Below are 18255 nucleotides of genomic sequence, written 5' to 3' on the forward strand. Positions count from 1 at the left end.
GGCACTGCCCCATCAATGCAGCTATATCAGCATCCAACCCCAGCCCTAAGGCATAGCTTCTTGCTAGCATCATCATCTTGGAAACGACTTGATGACCCTGGTGGAGTTCAGCCAGTATCTGGTGGTGACCTTCGCTCGGAATATTCAATCTAGGTTCCCCACAGTAATATGCCATTGTCTACACAGGGCCCAGAATGGTTACACAATCAGTACGACCAGTCCTGCCCATTCTGCAAACTGCGCTGGTTTGATGGTTCCTTCGCCCTCCTGCCTCCTGATTTCCACCTCTACTTTTGTCTGCAAGGCCAATAGCACTGGGCCAGCCTTGCAAAATCTCAGAATTGGTTCCTGGTCAACATGTAAAGTGGCTTTGCCCCCTTTGATAGCCCCAAGCCCTTTCTGAAATACACCTGGGTATTTCTCTAGGTCTTCGTTGAAGGCAGCCATTTTCTAAACGGAAAAATATCAAGCCAATCCAGGTGACTCTTTCTCAACCAGTTCCACCCCGATAGGCTTGGGCCTGAGCCTTTTGTTACCATCAGTGGAAACTGCACCAATTGCTTCTCATAGGAGACCAGAACCAAGTTGTACCCTTAATCTGGAACGGTTCCCTAAAGTATGTTGTCAGTCTGGCTGAGGTCTTGTGCAATCTTAAAGATTGGAGTCCTGAGCGAATCTTGTTAAAAACAGATTTTGCAACAAAAGATAAGGCTGTGTCGATATCGACCTGGGTGTCCATTTGATCTAACATTAACTTTAATCGGTCCTGATTTGGAAGTCACTAAGCGATTTAATTGTTCCAACCCACATGTAGGGGGACTTTCCAAGGTGTTCACTGTCCTGGATACCGGCCTACAAGTTTTCATACTCAAGTCAGGCCTTGAAGAGCTCCTTTGCTGTCTTGAGTTTGCATACTGACACCAAATACAATGGCTTGCCAGCCTACATTCTGAAGAACCTTTTTTGCCCCTTAGCCAATGCTCAGCTTTGTTGTGGGGTTCTGCTGTGTGTTGGCTTAGGGTACCCCTGCTCAGGATACGCCCTGCATGAGGCTCTGTGATTGCCTACACTCAAGTGGTATTCCCAAGCTCAGTCAGTCAGGTAAGGGAATCCACTTCCATTGGGATGCCCTGTAGCTCCAATGTTCCACTTGCTGCATTTTCTAATGACAATACCAGTTGTAGTACCTGTTTGAAGTCCAGTTGTGCTTCAGCTATTATGCACTTCTGCATGCTAAGTCATTAATCCCACATACCAAATGGTCTTTCAGCATCTCATTCAGTGTTAACCCAAAATCACATGCCTCAGCCAGTCGTCTCAACTCGTCAAAACTCCCCACATGGGTTCCCTGGTTCTCAAACAGCCAAATAAAACAGATGGTGTCTCAGAATTATAGTAGAGTTGGGGGTCATAATATTCCTTAACCAACTCCATCAAATCTTGAAGGTTTTAGTGTTTTGTGCTTCTGGGAGTGTTAAGCCACTTATAACCAAAACTGCTGTGGGTCCGCAAACAGTCAGAAGAATTACTCATTGCTGCTCATCTGCGCCAATGTTATTTACCCAGAAACAAATTGCATTCTTTCCACATACTAGGCCCAGTCTTCAACAGCAGGAGCAAATGAGTCAAGGTTCCCAAATAAAGGCATGATGCAAGAAACAATTACTCCAACTCCAAAGTGACTGTTGCAAGCGAATGTTCTTCCAGACATCCTGTTTGCTCCTGCTGCCACTGAAATAATTACTCAAAGGCTGTTTACCGTCACCAAGTCACCCTTTGTTTACTTCTGCAAAGTACCCTGACTGACCAGCCAGCTCAGAGTCAATCCCTGACGTAGGGAGATTCTAATCTCCTGGTTGTACTTTTCAATCAGAGCTTTCCTGATTGGTCCAGGTCAACAACTCCAATCAACAATTTCGTAGTCAATGAGGTCATCCTGGTTTCAATCACTACATTGTCAAAGCATATCAAAGTAAATAAGTTAAGGTTACACTAGTTAATGAAATAGATGTGTATAATTATGTATAGTATATGGGCTTTGCACAAACGCTTGCTGCAAATAGCACCAATTACATTCATTTATGACTTACATCAACAATATTACTATGGCTATTGGAAAGCTGGATTCTTGGATTCTCCACTAACACAATTGCATCATCTGTTTTTAAATACGTACATTCAGAATTGTGCCAACTCAAGTCAAGTGCATTACGATGTAAAGTAAATTGCACCAAATATTTCTACTTATCCTCTATAGATACTAACAAGCTGATTCATAGAGAAGACTATTCCCTGGAGAATCCTCTCTCTTGAATCCTGCTGAGCTGATCACATTCCAAGAGTGTGATTAAATTCCTGCTGACTCTTATGGAATCCAAATGGAACCAAAGATGGAGGCTCGTGCATTTCTTTCACCCTTAGCAATAATTACCCCGTAGTTGTCACCTATTGCACAGAATCTAAGCCAACTGCATCACCTGATAACCTTTCGCGCACAATCCGTATTGGGTGCCGATGGAGATTTGCTTTCAATTTATTTTGCATCAATTTTTTTTGTCCTCAACCGAAATGATTTGCAAACTGTCTTAACAGTGATCTCACAGTACACAACTCTTTGGCTTGCATTTATGTGGGCCAGACATAAGCCTTAAATAAATCACTTGTATCATACTCATAAATGTGTTTAGTCACAGCATCCAGCCAGTCACAAGTAGCTGTCACATTTAGAAAACCAAACTTTTCAGTAAGAATCACAGCATTATAGTTGGTATCAGCCAACGTACTTTAGAACCCATATTTAGTGTGAAATGCATCATCAGAACTATACTGGAACATGATAGCTGCTCTAACATCATTGCCAACAATTTGCACATGAAGGACAAATTCCTAAATCATGGCATATATGGCACTATACCCTGCCTCTATTAGAGCTGAATGAACATATCAAGTTTTGTCACCTCTTTCCCCAACTAAGCCTGATGTGAGGGAGATCAAAAGCAAAACAGAGTGTTGCTTGGCCCAAGCTTGGAAAAAGTTTTTCAAACATTTTCCCAATGAGAATGTGGGCACTTAAGAAAGTAACAGAACCTGATATGGAGACAGGCGTTCATGCTGGCACTGAACTAGAAGAGTAATTAGCACATTTCGTGGTCTAGGAAAGGCTTGAGTTTCATGGGGCTTAGCTGGATTTTGACTAAATTGAACTCCAGGGCTGAAATTATTTTCAGCTATTAAGTTATTTATAAAAATATATTTCTCACATTTACAATACGTCTGCTCTTGTTTTAAAGGCTTACTTTGTGCTGAAGAAGGTGAGCCGACATGTGCTGGGGATGGAAATGATTCAAACAGGTAAATTTCCAACTTTATAATGCAAACAAGAAGCCTCACATGCCAGGGTGGTGTTTCAAAATTTCAGGCACAAATCAGAAAACTATCCCTCTAGGATTACCACAGAGCGTGCGCAAGTTCTGCACGACAAGATGTTATGCTCAATCCATTAAATCTCATAAACATGTCTTGGCTCTAAAGTACAGTCAATATTATAAAATATTATAAACACGAATTTGATTACCCTTTCACTTTTCAAATCAGTTTGCTTCACATCTCTTTCAATGAAACTTTTAATTTGGTAAGCAAATTGGAGTAGTATTATGGAAGTCCACGGTTATCAGAACTGGAGTTGCACAGGATTGTCTGCTGATAATGAGATGAGAGACTTCTCTTTCTTTCAGGAGTCTTGAGTGACATATATTTGAGGAATGAGAGAAATTCAACGACGATGGGAGCAGAAAATGGGTGACAGCATGGGAGCAGAAAATGGGTGACAGCAAATTACACAACTCTCTGATTTTAATGAAGAAAAGCAGGCAAGAGTTTAGCGAAAGTAGCCAATTCTCCATCACCTCAATTGTTCCAAATGGGGTCACAACCCAGTTCCTATGGGATTTGAGTTCATGTTGACAAAAGTGCCTTTGAGCAGGTTTGAACTTAGGCCCGAGAGTTATAAAGTACCAGGTACAAACACAGTCTATTGGCCAAAGTGTCTATGCTCTCATTCACCTTCTATATAAATTGTATGATGTAAAACTTCCATAGATTGTAGCTAAAGAAATTCATTATCAGGCTAAAATTATGTTATTAACCAGAATTTAAAGATTAATCCACATAAATGTTTTCAAAATATCATTTGCCTCTTGTGCAAACAAGCAATCAATATTAAATATTTAAATCTACGTCATCTAATTCCAGAAAGTGAATGGATTGTTTCTTTTACCAACACTCCCAATAGACCACAAAAGTATCTCATATCCATATCACACCTTTAAAAATATCCCAGAGCGTTTCGCAGGAGTACTGTGAAACAAATGTGACACCAAACCATGTAAGGATGCCCGAAACTGAATCAAAGAGGTAGGGTTTGGGAAGTGCCTTAAAGGAGGTAGAGAAGGGAAAAGGTGGTGGGGACAGAATTCCAGAGCTCCTGTTCTTGGCAACTGAAGGTACAGCTACCAATGGTGGGGCCATTAAAACTGGAAAGCCACAAGAGGCTAGAACAGAACGGAAACAGATCCTTCGGTCCAACTCATCTGTGCTGACCAAATATCCTAAATAAATCTAGCCCCATTTAAGACCATAAGACATAGGAGTGGAAGTAAGGCCATTCGGCCCATCGAGTCCAATCCGCCATTAAATCATGGCTGATGGGCATTTCAACTCCACTTACCCGCACTCTCCCCATAGCCCTTAATTCCTTGCAAGATCAAGAAATGATCAATCTCTGCCTTGAAGACATTTAACGTCCTGGCCTCCACTGCGCTCCATGGCAATGAATTCCACAGGCCCACCACTCTCTGGCTGAAGAAATGTCACGTCATTTCCATTCTAAATTGACCCCCTCTGATTCTAAGGCTGTGCCCACGGGTCCTAGTTTCCCCGCCTAACAGAAACAACTTCCCAGTGTCCACCCTTTCTAAGCCATGCATTATCTTGTAAGTTTCTACTAGATCTCCCCTCAACCTTCTAAACTCTAATGAATACAATCCCAGGATCCTCAGCCATTCCTCAGCCATTTGCCAGTATGTGGCCCATATCCCTCTAAAATCTTCCTAATCATGTACCTATCCAGAAGCCTTTTAAATATTGTAATTGCACGAGCTTCCACCACTTCTTCTAGCTGCTCATTCCATACATGCACTATCCTCTGTGTGACAGTTACCCCTTAGATCCTTTTTAAATTTTTCCCCTCTCACCTTAAACCTATGCCTTCTAGAAAAAGATCTTAGCTATTCACGCTATTCACACCCCTCATGATTTTACAAACCTCTATAAGGTCACCCCTCAGCCCCTGACATTCCAGGGAAAATAGTCCCAGCTATTCAATCTCTCCCTGAAGCTCAAACCCTCCAATTCCAGCAATATCGTTGCAAATCTTTTCTGAACTTTTTCAAGTCTAACACCATCTTTCCTATAGCAGGGAAGGAAATGATTTCCACATTATACAATAAAGCTTATTGCTGTTTCCAAGACATTTCTGGAAATAACTTTCCTTTAGAAAATCTAGCTCCAGATTCATTGTAGTATGGCAATGTGAAATTACAGCGGTTATATAGCAAAACCAACTTGCATAGGTATGTTGAATTTTGATGCCGAAAAATCTCCTGAGGTGCTTAGCAGAATGACTGTAAAATCCCTAAAAGGAAATATTTGGACAGTTTGGTTAAAAAGATAAGTTTTATAGGTCTTAGAGGAGGAGAGGGAAATGAAGAGATTGAGGAGGTGAATTCTGGAGCACAAGGGCCAGGCACCTGAAGACACTGGTACTGATAGGGACTCTATTGATTAATTAAAATGGTATATTAGATACTGAAGTTAATGGTTACATCTATATCACTAATTGGATGTTCTAAAGGTATTCTGGTGACATTGATATATTTGATTGTTGGTTTCCCTCAACGTGTTTAACTGTGTTAGGAGCTTTCATGCCCATTGTGCAGTATCCTTTCCATGTCAAACTTTCAACCGGATTCTTCTCTGCTTTTATATCCAACTAAGAGCCATACCAAGGAGGTAATGACTTGCTCCATTCAACTTGCTCCACTGGCACAATTACTGTGGGGTCTATGTGGTCACCTACACCTACATTACACAAACAGTGAGATTAATGTGATTGTTTTGCCCAGGGAGACCTGCTCCTACTTCAGCCTACATTTCTGAGACCACATTCGACAAAGAAGGAATTGGTCTGCATTGTGAACTTGTGCAGGCCATGTTAACGTCAGAGATACCAAACCTAGATGCAAAACAGCCTTAAAATCTGGTAAAATGATCAAGAACCTGGGTACAGTGTAGGGGAGGATTTGAAAGAGATGAAAAGAGAATGAAAATGTTCCTAACTTCAACAGGTAGAATATTTTACACATAGTATGATGCCACATGTAGAGTTTTCTGTTTTCTCTGTTTGACCACAATAAATGTTGCATCAGCTCTGTGTGTAGAAGTTGAACACGCATTTGTTTAAATTCCATTTTAAAATTATGAACATTTTGCAAATGTAACGTACCTTTTTGCTCCAAAATCATACTCTACTATTCAAGTAGTTTTAATATAAAGTGATTGCTAATTTATCTCCCAGCTGTATCAAAGAACAAAGAACAAAGAACTAAAAAAATTACAGCACAGGAACAGGCCCTTCGGCCCTCCAAGCCTGCACCGATCGAGATCCTGTTTAAACCTGTCATCTATTTTCTAAGGGTCTGTATCCCTTTGCTCCCTGCCCATCCATGTGCCTGTCCAGATACATCTTAAAAGACACTATCGTGTCTGCGTCAACCACCTCCGCTGGCAACGCGTTCCTGGCACCCACCATTCTCTGCATAAAGAACTTTCCACGTGTATCTCCCATAAACTTTCCTCGTCTCACTTTGAAGTCATGACCCCTAGTAATTGAGTCCCCCACTCTGGGAAAAAGCTTCTTGCTATCCACCTTGTCTATACCTCTCATGATTTTGTAAAAGTCCTCCAACCTACAATGAGAAATCGTTAATAGCAAATGCTACACTCCAAAGGGCTTCAGGTCAACAGAGGACCTGATTCACAATTAGCTCATATCAGTTTTGACATTATTCAGTTAGTGCTTCTCATTCGTTCAAGGGCATTGGCTTCAGCATCCTTCTTGTGCCTAAGTGCCAAACCTAAGCCTTCAAATGTTGGATGAATGTACTGGCTCATGATTTGGTTAAACAAATTGGATATTTTTTATCAAAAAGGACCTCTCAGTATCAAATCAAGATGTGGCAAAAGTCATTGCCAACACATTTGACCCTTTGAAGACCTCCTCACGAACATCTGTGCACTGCTGACACAGTTAGGAGCACTGCCTCAGAGACTTGTTTTGCAACAGTCAGACTCATTGCATTCTAACTTATTAGCCACTGTCTCAGAGCCCATTATTTTCATCCAGTGGTATGTTCTGTCTCACCAGTAGAACATATTAACCAGAGGTGGAGGCAAGGTGTTATACAGTTGAGAGGGAAGGTTCCAGGGAGGTTGCAATATTGATTCCAAACTTATCCATGACATCTGAGATAATGGGAACTGCAGATGCTGGAAAATCCAAGATAACAAGGTGTGGGGCTGGATGAACACAGCAGGCCAAGCTGGTATTTGTGCTCCTGAGATGCTGCTTGGCCTGCTGTGCTCACCCAGCTCCACACCTTGTTACCCATGACATCTTGTGCCTTCTGTTCAAACCTCCTGGTAAGTAGACATCCTGAATCTCTCCTACTCCCCAAGCATCAGTCTAATTCCCCATTACCACTTTCCCACAGCATTTTCTTTGGCTGTCTTCCTCAGAAGTGAATGTCCTTCCAATTCAGCCACAGCTAGAACTATTGAGGGACTAGGAACCAAGGCTGATGGATGGTCGTTTTTTTGTTAATTCACAGGATGTGAGCTTCACTGTGCCAGTGCGTACTCCCCATTTCAAAATGCCCTTGAGAAGGTGGGTGTTGTTATATGATTGAATAGATTCCAGACCTGTTAAAGGACATCGTGATAGTCCAGTCTAAAACACCTCTATTAGTTAAGTACTCTAGTCTAAAATGCCTCCATTTTACTCTGTTAGTTAAGTAGTTCAATCTAAAATGTATCCACTTTATCTTGCTAGTGATGCAGTCAGTCCAGTACAAAACAGCTCAGTGTAAAGTCGTCAACTCCATCAACAGTGCAGCAGGAACAAAAGTGGGCAAAGAATTCAGACTATGTGTAAGTCTGTGACATTCTGACAGCGCAAATAGTGTTGTTAATAAACTTCAAGACATCTATATCATCAAGAATCTTTGTGGTATGTATTACATGGACTCAAAATAGGGAAGAACTCAGACGATATCGTCCTGGCAGTGGTACTGGCCTAATAAACCATGTCAGTGGTAAGCCTGCTTGTTCAATCACTGCAGTCAATATAGTATAGGTACACCGTCAGTACAGTTAGGGAAAACATTTCAGCAGTTTGACCCAGCAATGGTGATAATGTTCTACATCAGGGGAGGGGTGGCTCGGAAGGAACTTGGCGTTAGTTGTGTTCATTTATGTCTGCTGCCTTTGTTGTTCTAGATAGTGGTTGTCACAAGTTTGTAAAGCAACATTGAAGGAATCTTGTCGAGTTACTGCAGTGTTACTCCTGAAGTCAGAAACTGGATCTTTCCTAATGATTGTATTGTGTGCAATACTATTCACAATTACTGCGATACCAAACCAGCCTGTACCTCCATGCAGCAATACGAAGCACCATTCAAGCCTGGTCTGATAAGGGAAAAATAAAATTTCTGATGTGCAGGTGCCAAGCAATAGCCACCTCCAAAGGTGAATTTATCCATCCCTCATTGATATTCAATGGTATTGCCATCACTGAATCCCCTATCATCAACATCTTGGGGATCACCATTGATTGTAAACTTAACTGGACCTAATGGCAAAACAACGGGTCAGAGGTTGGGAATTTTATGCAATGTAATTCATCTTAATCCCCAAAGCCTTTCCACGATTTACAAGGCACAAGTCAGGATTGTGACAAAATAATGTCCATGTACCTGGAATGACATAGCTTCACTGACATTCAAGGCGCTTGACACCATCCAGGACAAAGCAGCTGCTTGAACACTACCTTATTCAGGACCTCCACCATTCATTCCCTCAAATATTGACATATAGTGCAGCAAAGGTACATCATCTACAAGACAACCCGCAGTGACTCACTAAGGCAACTTCAATTGCACTTCACAAACCTGTGATTTTATTAGTAAGAGGTCAAGGGGGACAGAGATATAGGAACACTACCAACTGCAAGTTTCCCTGCAAACCACATAATTACAGTTTAGATCCATATCTCCATTTCTTCACTGTTACTGAGTCCAAACGTTCAATTGCCTTCCAACAGCACTATTGGCAGGAACACATGGACTGTAGCACTTCTAGACAGTGGCACACCACCACCTTCTTAAAGTCACATGGTAGGCCAGACCCCCAGTCAAAGACGCTACTGAAGCAGATGGGTTTTTACAACATTCTGGTAGTAACATGATCAGTATAATGGAGTCTAAACGTTCAGTCTGGATTTATTAATTAAATTTCAATCCACCAGCTGCCATAGAGTGCTAAGAACTGATGTTATGGTGATAGAGACAAGGTACTGGCATGGATAGAGGATTGGCTGACTGGCAGAAGGCAGAGAGTAGGGATAAAAGGGTCTTTTCAGAATGGCAGAAAGCAACTAGTGGAATTCCACAGGGATCAGTATTGGGACCACAACTGTTCAGGTTAAACATTAATGATCAGGCTGCAAGAACTGAGGGTGTTGTTTCTATGTTTTCAGATGACACAAAGATAGACAAAGGGACAGTTATTGTTGAGGAGGCTGAGAGACTGCAGAAGGACTTGGATGGACTTAGAAAGTGGGCAAAGAAGTGTCAGATGGAATACAATGTGGGAAAGTGTGAGGCTGTGCACTTTGGTTGGGAGAATAGAGGCACAGACTACTTTGGTTAACATCCAGGCTCAGTTGGTAGTTTGGGAGGAAAATGCAACATTAGCATTTATTTTGAGACGGCTAGAATAAAAAAGCAGGGATATACTACTCAATGTGGACCTGGAGGAACACTGGAGGCCAGGCAGCATCAGTGGAGCAGGACAGCTGTCGTTTCAGGTTGGGACGTCAGCTTTTCTGCTCCTCTGATGCTGCGTAGCCTGCTGAGTTCCTCCAGTTCCACACTGTGTTATCTCTAACTCCAGCATCTAACTCCAGTTCTTACTATCTCTGATGTACTACTCAAGTTGTATAAGAATCTGGTCAAACTGTATTTGGAATATTGTGGGCAGTTTTCGGCCCCGTATCTAAGGAAGCATGTGTTGTTCTTGGATGATGTCCAGAGGAGGTTTACAAAAATGATCCTGGGGATGAAGGGCTCTGATATGAGGAGTGGTTGAAAACTCTGGATCTGTGCAGATTTTATAAGGATGAGGGGAGAATTTCATTGAAACTTACTGAATATCGAGAGGCCTTGATAGAGTGGAAATGGAGAAGATGTTTGTATTACTAGGAGAGACTAGGGCCTGAGGGAATAGCCTGAGGCGATGACCCTTTAGAACTGGGATGAGGAAGAATTTTGTCAGCCAGGAGGTGGTCAATCTATGAACTCGTTGCTGCAGAAAGCTGTGGAGGCCTGGTCATTGAGTGTATTTAAAACCGAGAGACAGAGGTTCTTGATTAAGAAGGGGATAAAGGTTTTGCATAGAAAGCAAGAGAATGGGGTTGAAAAACATATCAGCCATGATCAAATGGTGTAACAGACTCATTTCTGCTGAATGGTCTAATTCTGATCCTATATTTTACGGTCTGTGGTCTTATGGTCTTTCAAATTGTTAGCCAGAGACTATAGATTGTGAACCCATTCATCCCTGGTAAGAAAAGGATCAGCCATGATCCACATGAATAGTATATGGCTACAGGGTCATGTAGGTTGAACTAGTCTCATGCTGTTCCAAATTTCCTATGTAAATGATGAGGAGGAAGCAATTGAAAGAGGAATTGAGCTATTATAGGATATCAAATTTCCTTTGCAGTGTGACTGATGATTTGGAATTCCTGGTCCAAATGTTCAGTTGTAACTCCTTCAGTCTCCATATTTTATCACAAGATTCTGATTGAATTCTTGTTGTAATGCAGGATCAAAATGCTGCCTAGGAAATCTGTAGTTCCTGTTAACGTCTCAGAAGTTAGCTTGTTTCTCAGCAAACTACAGGTATCAGCATTTTATACATATTCATTCCATCAGTCCAAAAACAGTGCAAGGAAAATTAACTAGAAGAAGATGGGAAGATTACAGTATACTTGGAAGATAGAGAAAACATTTGATATACCAAAATCTATTTAATTTCAAGGGTTGCTATAGAATAACAATTTGTAAATTTGTAACCACAATCCACTTCAACGAATTGTTATTATTTGAACATACTTCTTCACAAACTATCTGATCGATCTGCCTGGTTGAAGCAAATGGAAGATGATGAAAGGTGAAAGACTTACCACCAGGTTACCAATCACCATGACCATCATGAAAACAATGAGGCACATGGGCTGTCCTGCTACCTCCATGCAATCCCACATTGTCTCTATCCATTCTCCACAAAGAATGCGAAACACAATCAGAAATGAGTGGAAGAAGTCATTCATGTGCCAGCGTGGGAGGGTGCAGTCATCTGAAATCTTACAAACACATTGCTTGTACATCTTGCCGAAGAGCTGCATTCCTACCACAGCAAAGATGAAGACGATAATGGCAAGGACGAGCGTCAGATTCCCCAGTGCACCCACTGAGTTCCCAATGATCTTGATCAGCATGTTCAGGGTTGGCCAAGACTTTGCAAGTTTGAAAACTCTCAGCTGTAAGTTGGAAAGAAGAACAAATATAGTCTAATTTTCTACTCTTCTTACAGCAATAACTGATTTACCAAAAGCAACTAAGAGTGTAGTTGAAACTAAGTGTAAGAACCAGAATGAAGGAACCTTTGCTGATTCTTTTGTGAAATCTTCTGAGTGATTCCTAAAATTCAACATGGAATCAATGAGTTCCTAATTTCAGCGTGTATTCCTTCCCTGACATTCACTGAAAGCTGAGTTCAGATTAGCTAACTACTGTGTTTTGAGTATAAACTGCAGAGAAAAATCTTCTCATTGGGCTCACAACCAAATCCCAAAGCTCTGTTTATTGGAAATGTAGGCCACCCTGTTCCTGATGTGTCTAAATGAGTTCAGGACCTGCTAAAGCTAACTGATTTATAATGAAAGCTCCTGAGGGTACCATCCAACAAGAGCTTTGGATCAGCCAGTCTATTTTGTCACACAATATTTCCTAGCTGAATTACTAATAAAGCAGTGAAAATATCAGAACAGTGCACAAGAGGTTAACCATCAGCTGTATTGGTGCTAAGGAGGCTGTCCTTCCAGCTTAAAATTAAGCTAAAGCACTCTTGTCTTTTGTCTCATCTATCACCTCAGGTTAGGGCTCCCTTTTCCTTGTCACCTTCCAGAGAATATGGCACAGATACCACCCTCACTATGAAAATGTCTTGTGCTCAACCTACAGCTAATATCTTTCACTTGATGATGGTGCATTGTAACAAACTGCACTGAGAGCACACGGGCTGTTGGAGGCTCCATGCAATACCAAGTGGCACTTTTTAGGGTACATTATTGACCTCAGCAAGTTGATTCTGCACTTTAGCCTCAGAGCCTTGACCCTTGGGGATAGTAATTGGAATATCCAACACAAAAGTAAACACACTCACTTTATGGTTTAATCGTTGTCTACCTGTATTATTCAGGTTACAGTTTCATTCATAAATGTACTGGCCTATATATCAACTACTAATCTCTACCACTATATGAAGTTTCTCACTGGGAGCACTTATGCTCATGCATGAATTTAAGGATGTTCGAAAGATCTTTCTGCAGAAAAGTTAACTGAGTGAGACTAACATTGTACAAAACAAGAAGAGATTTCTGGTAACCCAGCAGGAAATGTACAGATTTAGTCTTTTACACTTAGCACATGCAGACCTTCGGATACAAACCAATCTGAATGAACGGAGCACCGATAATCCTTGCACATTAGCCAGTCCTAGTTCTACCAAGCTGAGAGTCACAATGATGCTGTCAAATATGTTCCAACCAACTTGAAAGTAGTAATAGGGATCCAGAGCTATCAATTTGAACACCATTTCAGCTGTGAAAATCCCTGTGAATACCTGTCAGGAAGAAGCGAGAACTTCAGAAATATAACTTGCGTAAAGATAAGCTAAAACATGCATCCTACTGAATCTGTCATACATTTAAATGCATTGTAGCTATTTCTCAGGCCTAAAATGCTGCAAACTTTACTTTTGTGGGATGTCTGATGTCCTCCTTTTTGCAACGGTATTGATGCTACAACTAAATTCCTTGGGAGGGTTCTTTTTTCCCTGCACCATGGGTGAATATCTCAAACAGGAGCCTGGTCACTCATAAATTTGAAATGAGTCACCTAACAGAGCTTGAAAGACCTGCTTGATACATTAATAAAAGTCTTCAGCAACTCTATTTCTAACGTAAGCTAAAATTTTACATTTTGATGGATTGCTTCAAATCAGCTCAACATTAAAACCTGCACTGTTGCCTGGAGTCACTTGATCCTGCCTCCCTGTGGTTATCCCTCCTCTATACCCAATTCTGCCATTAGACTCTCTTCAGGTTATTGGCATTGAAATGGTCTATCTTGTTGTTTCTCCCTATCTCTCTCACATCAGCTCCCAGTACCCAATGGGTTGACACTATCCATATCTTTTTGTTACCATCCTAAATGAACCAGTCAGTGCAACTCTCCCTGGTGTCTGGTGCTGGTCTCATGTCATGTGATTCAATTCATGAAAATGATGGACGGGAAAAGGGTAACAATCCATCAAAATGGCCCGCAGAGTTGTGGCTCAGAATATATTAAAAAGAAATTGATTTCCCAGCACTCACATTCCTTTAGTTTAACAGGTAGGAAAATTGGGACCAATTGTTGGCACTGAACTGATAGGCTGTATAACCAACTTCTGTATTGTAGTGGCTCCAGGGTTAAGAGTGCAAATACCCACCAAATTTCCAACAGAGAGCATGTTTTCAAAAGTTTCAGTCATGGGATAGTGCTCCATTGCCATAAAGAGAGTGTTCAGCACAATGCAAATAGTGATTCCCAGATCCACAAATGGGTCCATCACAATAATCTTCAAGATTTCTTTGAATTTTATCCACAGCAGACAGCAATCCCAGATTAGAAACCTTTTGGCAAATTTATACCACCAGGGTGGGCAACGCTGCTGTGCTTCTTCCAGCTCTACAGGATATAAAGGATAAATTATTTTTGTTGTTTTCATAACAACTTGTGCCTTCTTGAAGTGAATGTACAATCTTTGTATCTTTGCATGTAGGTGTATAGACAATTATGTCCCCAATAATTTCCATTTAATTCAAGCTTTTAGACACCAGAAAAGATGTCACCCAGTTTATAGATGACCTGTACCTTTTACATCCAATTACATACTTTTGAAATGTCATCACTGTTGTAATGTAGAACAAGCAGCAGTTGATTTGCACGCAGCAAGTTCAAATCCTTGTGCAGGATTATACAGTGTTCAGTACCATTCAAAATTCCTCTAGTGATGCAACAGTTTGTGACACACACAGCAAGGCCTGGACAATCTTCAGGCTTGGGGCCGGTGCATGGCATGTAGCTTTCATACCACAAAAGTAGCAAGAAATAGTCATCTTTAACAAGAGAGATTCTAACCACCTCCATTTGACAGTCAACCATGTTATCATTTATCAACATCCTGAGGATTACCACTGACCAGAAATGTAACTGGATGACCCCAGAAAAATAAACAATAGCTAAAATAGGCCAGAGGTTGGGTGCTCTGTGTGAGTGACTCATCATGTTACTCCCAGAAGCGTGTCCACCATCTTTAAAGAATGCTGATAAAATATTTCCCACCTGCCTGAATAAATACAACTCCAACAACACTCAAGAAACTCAACAATATCCATATCAAAGCAGAGTCAGTTGACTGATACATCACATTAAACATTCACTCTCCAACACAATGCTGAGGACTCCAGCTTAGCTCCTCCTGATTCTGTACCTATGTGCCATCATCTCTGGTGGATGTGTCCTTCCAGTGAGACAAGACATATCCAAGGATGGTGATGGAAGAGTCTGGAACATTGTCCCTAAGTAATTATTTAATGAACATGATAAAGTTACATGTATAAAGTTTATGGTTCTAAGTAATAATTTAGTGAACATGGCTAATACAAAGTTTATAAGTCTGTTATGTTTAAGTTAAAATCAAGTAGTGAAGGTGTCCATATGAATCCTGTTGGACAACATCCCTGACCTGGTTATAACAGATGCAGTGAAGCCCAGGTTCATTTCCTGGGAAATTGATGCAAGACATTCATACTCATAAGCAATGACCAGAACAGTTGTTGATAAACTTGCATTTTTCAAGTCTCACAGGGAGGTGTTAAGAGTGTCTGATTTTACGATCAGTTATGCCTTAAACTATACATTTGTCTCCAAGAGAGAATGGAGATGGTGGGGATCTAAATTAAAACTAATTAGTTTTTCTGCCTGGATACAGGCCACAGAGATGGGGGTGAAGAGGGGAATAGTCCACAGCAAGGTGTTGTAGTATTGGTATGTCAGATTTTCTAAATGTTGTTGCACTTGACACAAATTGATCAACTTTTAGGGTTCTGAGAGGAAGAGAGAAAGTGTTAGAGATGGTGTCTATTGCTCATCAAGAAGAATGCATATGGGATGTAGCACTCAACTTCATAAGGACTTAAACAAAGTTAGAGAATTTGCTAGCTTGAGCTTGAGTCAGGCCTAAGGTTAGAATTATCCAGTCTGAAAAGGGAGAAGGAAGCAAACCATTGGGAGTTCAGAATAGCTTTCTGCTGATTCCTGGATATTGAAGTTTTCTCTTAGGGGCTAGGTTAAAGTGAAAACACGCAGAGGTTTTCATTTGCTGATCTTTAAATATTTGCAGCACAGAAAGACAGCATTCGGCCCATCACATTCACACCAGTCAACAAAGATCTGATTACGTAATTCCATTTTCCAGCTCTTGGCCCATACTCTTGGAGGTTACGATAACTCAAGTTAATTTTTAATTATGGCTTAAATATGACAAGGGTTTCTGGCTCAACTTCAAGCAGTGAGTTCCAGACTATCAGCACACTATGGGTGAAGTAAAAATCTCCTCAACTTTCCTGTTGGCCTTCTACTAAGATTACCAATTTTACACCCCCTGTTTATTGGCCCCTCTACTTACCCTTCTTAACAGAGATTGTTGGTAGATTGACTGGGAATACGGTGATTTGAGCAGTGGCTGAGATTAATGATTCAGTTGATAAAAACAGTCACGTCAGTCATTATGCTTCATGAGCATTGCTTCTAGGTCTTTGGGGCTAGTATTTGGTGCTGACCTCCACAGCGACCTGCTCTCACCGCCCTTACACCATGTGATAGGCCCTTCTAGCTCCCTCTTGTCCCCCTGGGGTTGCAGGATGCCTCTCCTCCTTTCCATCACCTCTACCAAGATCTCAGGGGTGAGTTAGATAACCAGGAAGCTGGTTTTTTCTCCAGTGGTTAGCCATTCTTTACATTTTCCAAGTCAGATTCAAATCCTTCAGGTCTCCCAACACCTCCTCCAGCCACAACATACCACCTCATTAGGTGGGGAAGGCTACTTTATAATGAGTAACCAACTGCCTGCAGAAATCATGTAAATGAATGGGTGAAATGAAGATGTTGAGCTACCTGTATTACATTCAAGAGGCAAAAGTTAATCATGCATCATGAACGCCAATTGCCCCATTCCATCCACCATCCTTCTCAGGGAGTATTAAATTCGGCACCCACAAATATCTGGAGTGACAATCTATATGTCTACATATGTTCTTCCACTGCCACAAAACATTATTTTCCTTCCTGGGATATGGATAACATCAGCGAAGCAGCGGTTACTGGTCACTAGGAGTTGCCCTGTGGATCTTAAAAACCTGCAATTTGTGCTTGACAAGAGAATTAGAAATCCTTTAGAATTAGAAAGGGTGCCAGGTTACTTCATCTGATAAGGACATTAACAAACCAGTGGGCTTTTGTGGCAACTTAACAGCTTCCATTATCATTTATTTTTAATTTGATTCAATCATCAGCTTGTAAAAAATGGCCTGAATTATTTTACTTTCAGTCAGTGTTATTCCGTTGTAAAGAGTCCTTTGTCTGTTTTGGATTTGACCCTCATCAAACAGGTTACAGATTTGTCAAGTGCTGGAAGAGTTAGTTAAGCAGTTAAAATAACCAAGAGTTCAGACAAAGCTTACCGTCCAGCCTGGCGCTGCTGTACATACTGGCTACACTCCCGGCTCTCATTGGCGGTGGCGGCTCTTCCAGAAATGTGGAGGTACGTTTGGATCCAGAAGTCTTATCTTCAATATCCATGCCAGCTACCTACAAGGGACCAGATGCAATCCAGGAAAATGTACCATCATCAGTCAGAAAGCAAAGCCAGTGCCAATAAAAATGATCTTATCCTTTGACATGTTAAGTTGTAACTATGCAAAAAATAGATTTGTTTTTTGAAGAGAATGCATTTTGTGATTTGAATCAATCAGCATTGACTTACCAAAACAAGAAACTCACTAATACTAAAAACAGGAAAGGTTAACATAGAACATAGAACAGTACAGCATAGTACAGGCCCTTTGGCCCATGATGTTGTGCTGAACTTTTATCCGAAACCTAAGGTCTATCCAACCTCCGCTGCTACCTTATACTATCATCCATATGCCTATCTAATAGCTGCTTAAATGCCCCTAATGACGCCGACTCCACTACCCTCTTCAGCAATGCATTCCACGCCCCAACCACTCTCTGAGTAAAGAACCTACCTCTGACGTCTCTCCGATATCTACCTCCTTTCACTGTAAAACTATGTTCCCTCGTAAAAGCTACTTCCACCCTTGGAAAAAGTCTCTGGCTGTCTATTCTATCTATACCTCTGATCATTTTGTACACCTCTATCAAGTCACCTCTGATCCTTTGTCATTCTAAAGAGAAAAGCACTAGCTCTCTCAGCCTTTCCTCGTAAGACCTTCCCTCCATTCCAGGC

General features: G+C 41.2%; 1 protein-coding gene across 5 annotated transcripts in view; it reads right to left on the reverse strand.

Moving 5' to 3' along the window:
- Nucleotides 1-18255, reverse strand: part of LOC125466119 (sodium channel protein type 4 subunit alpha-like) — a 185021-nt gene that overhangs the window by 65242 nt on the left and 101524 nt on the right. For all 5 annotated transcript variants that reach the window (XM_059638822.1, XM_059638818.1, XM_059638820.1 and 2 more), the window contains 4 exons: nt 17468-17594; nt 14173-14411; nt 13129-13302; nt 11582-11938 (listed from right to left, as the gene is read on the reverse strand). In XM_059638822.1, the coding sequence (XP_059494805.1) occupies nt 11582-11938; nt 13129-13302; nt 14173-14411; nt 17468-17594 (897 nt within the window). The remainder of the gene's footprint in view (nt 1-11581; nt 11939-13128; nt 13303-14172; nt 14412-17467; nt 17595-18255) is intronic.

This window comes from Stegostoma tigrinum, chromosome 31 (genome assembly GCF_030684315.1).
Source record: "Stegostoma tigrinum isolate sSteTig4 chromosome 31, sSteTig4.hap1, whole genome shotgun sequence".
Lineage (NCBI taxonomy): Eukaryota > Metazoa > Chordata > Chondrichthyes > Orectolobiformes > Stegostomatidae > Stegostoma > Stegostoma tigrinum.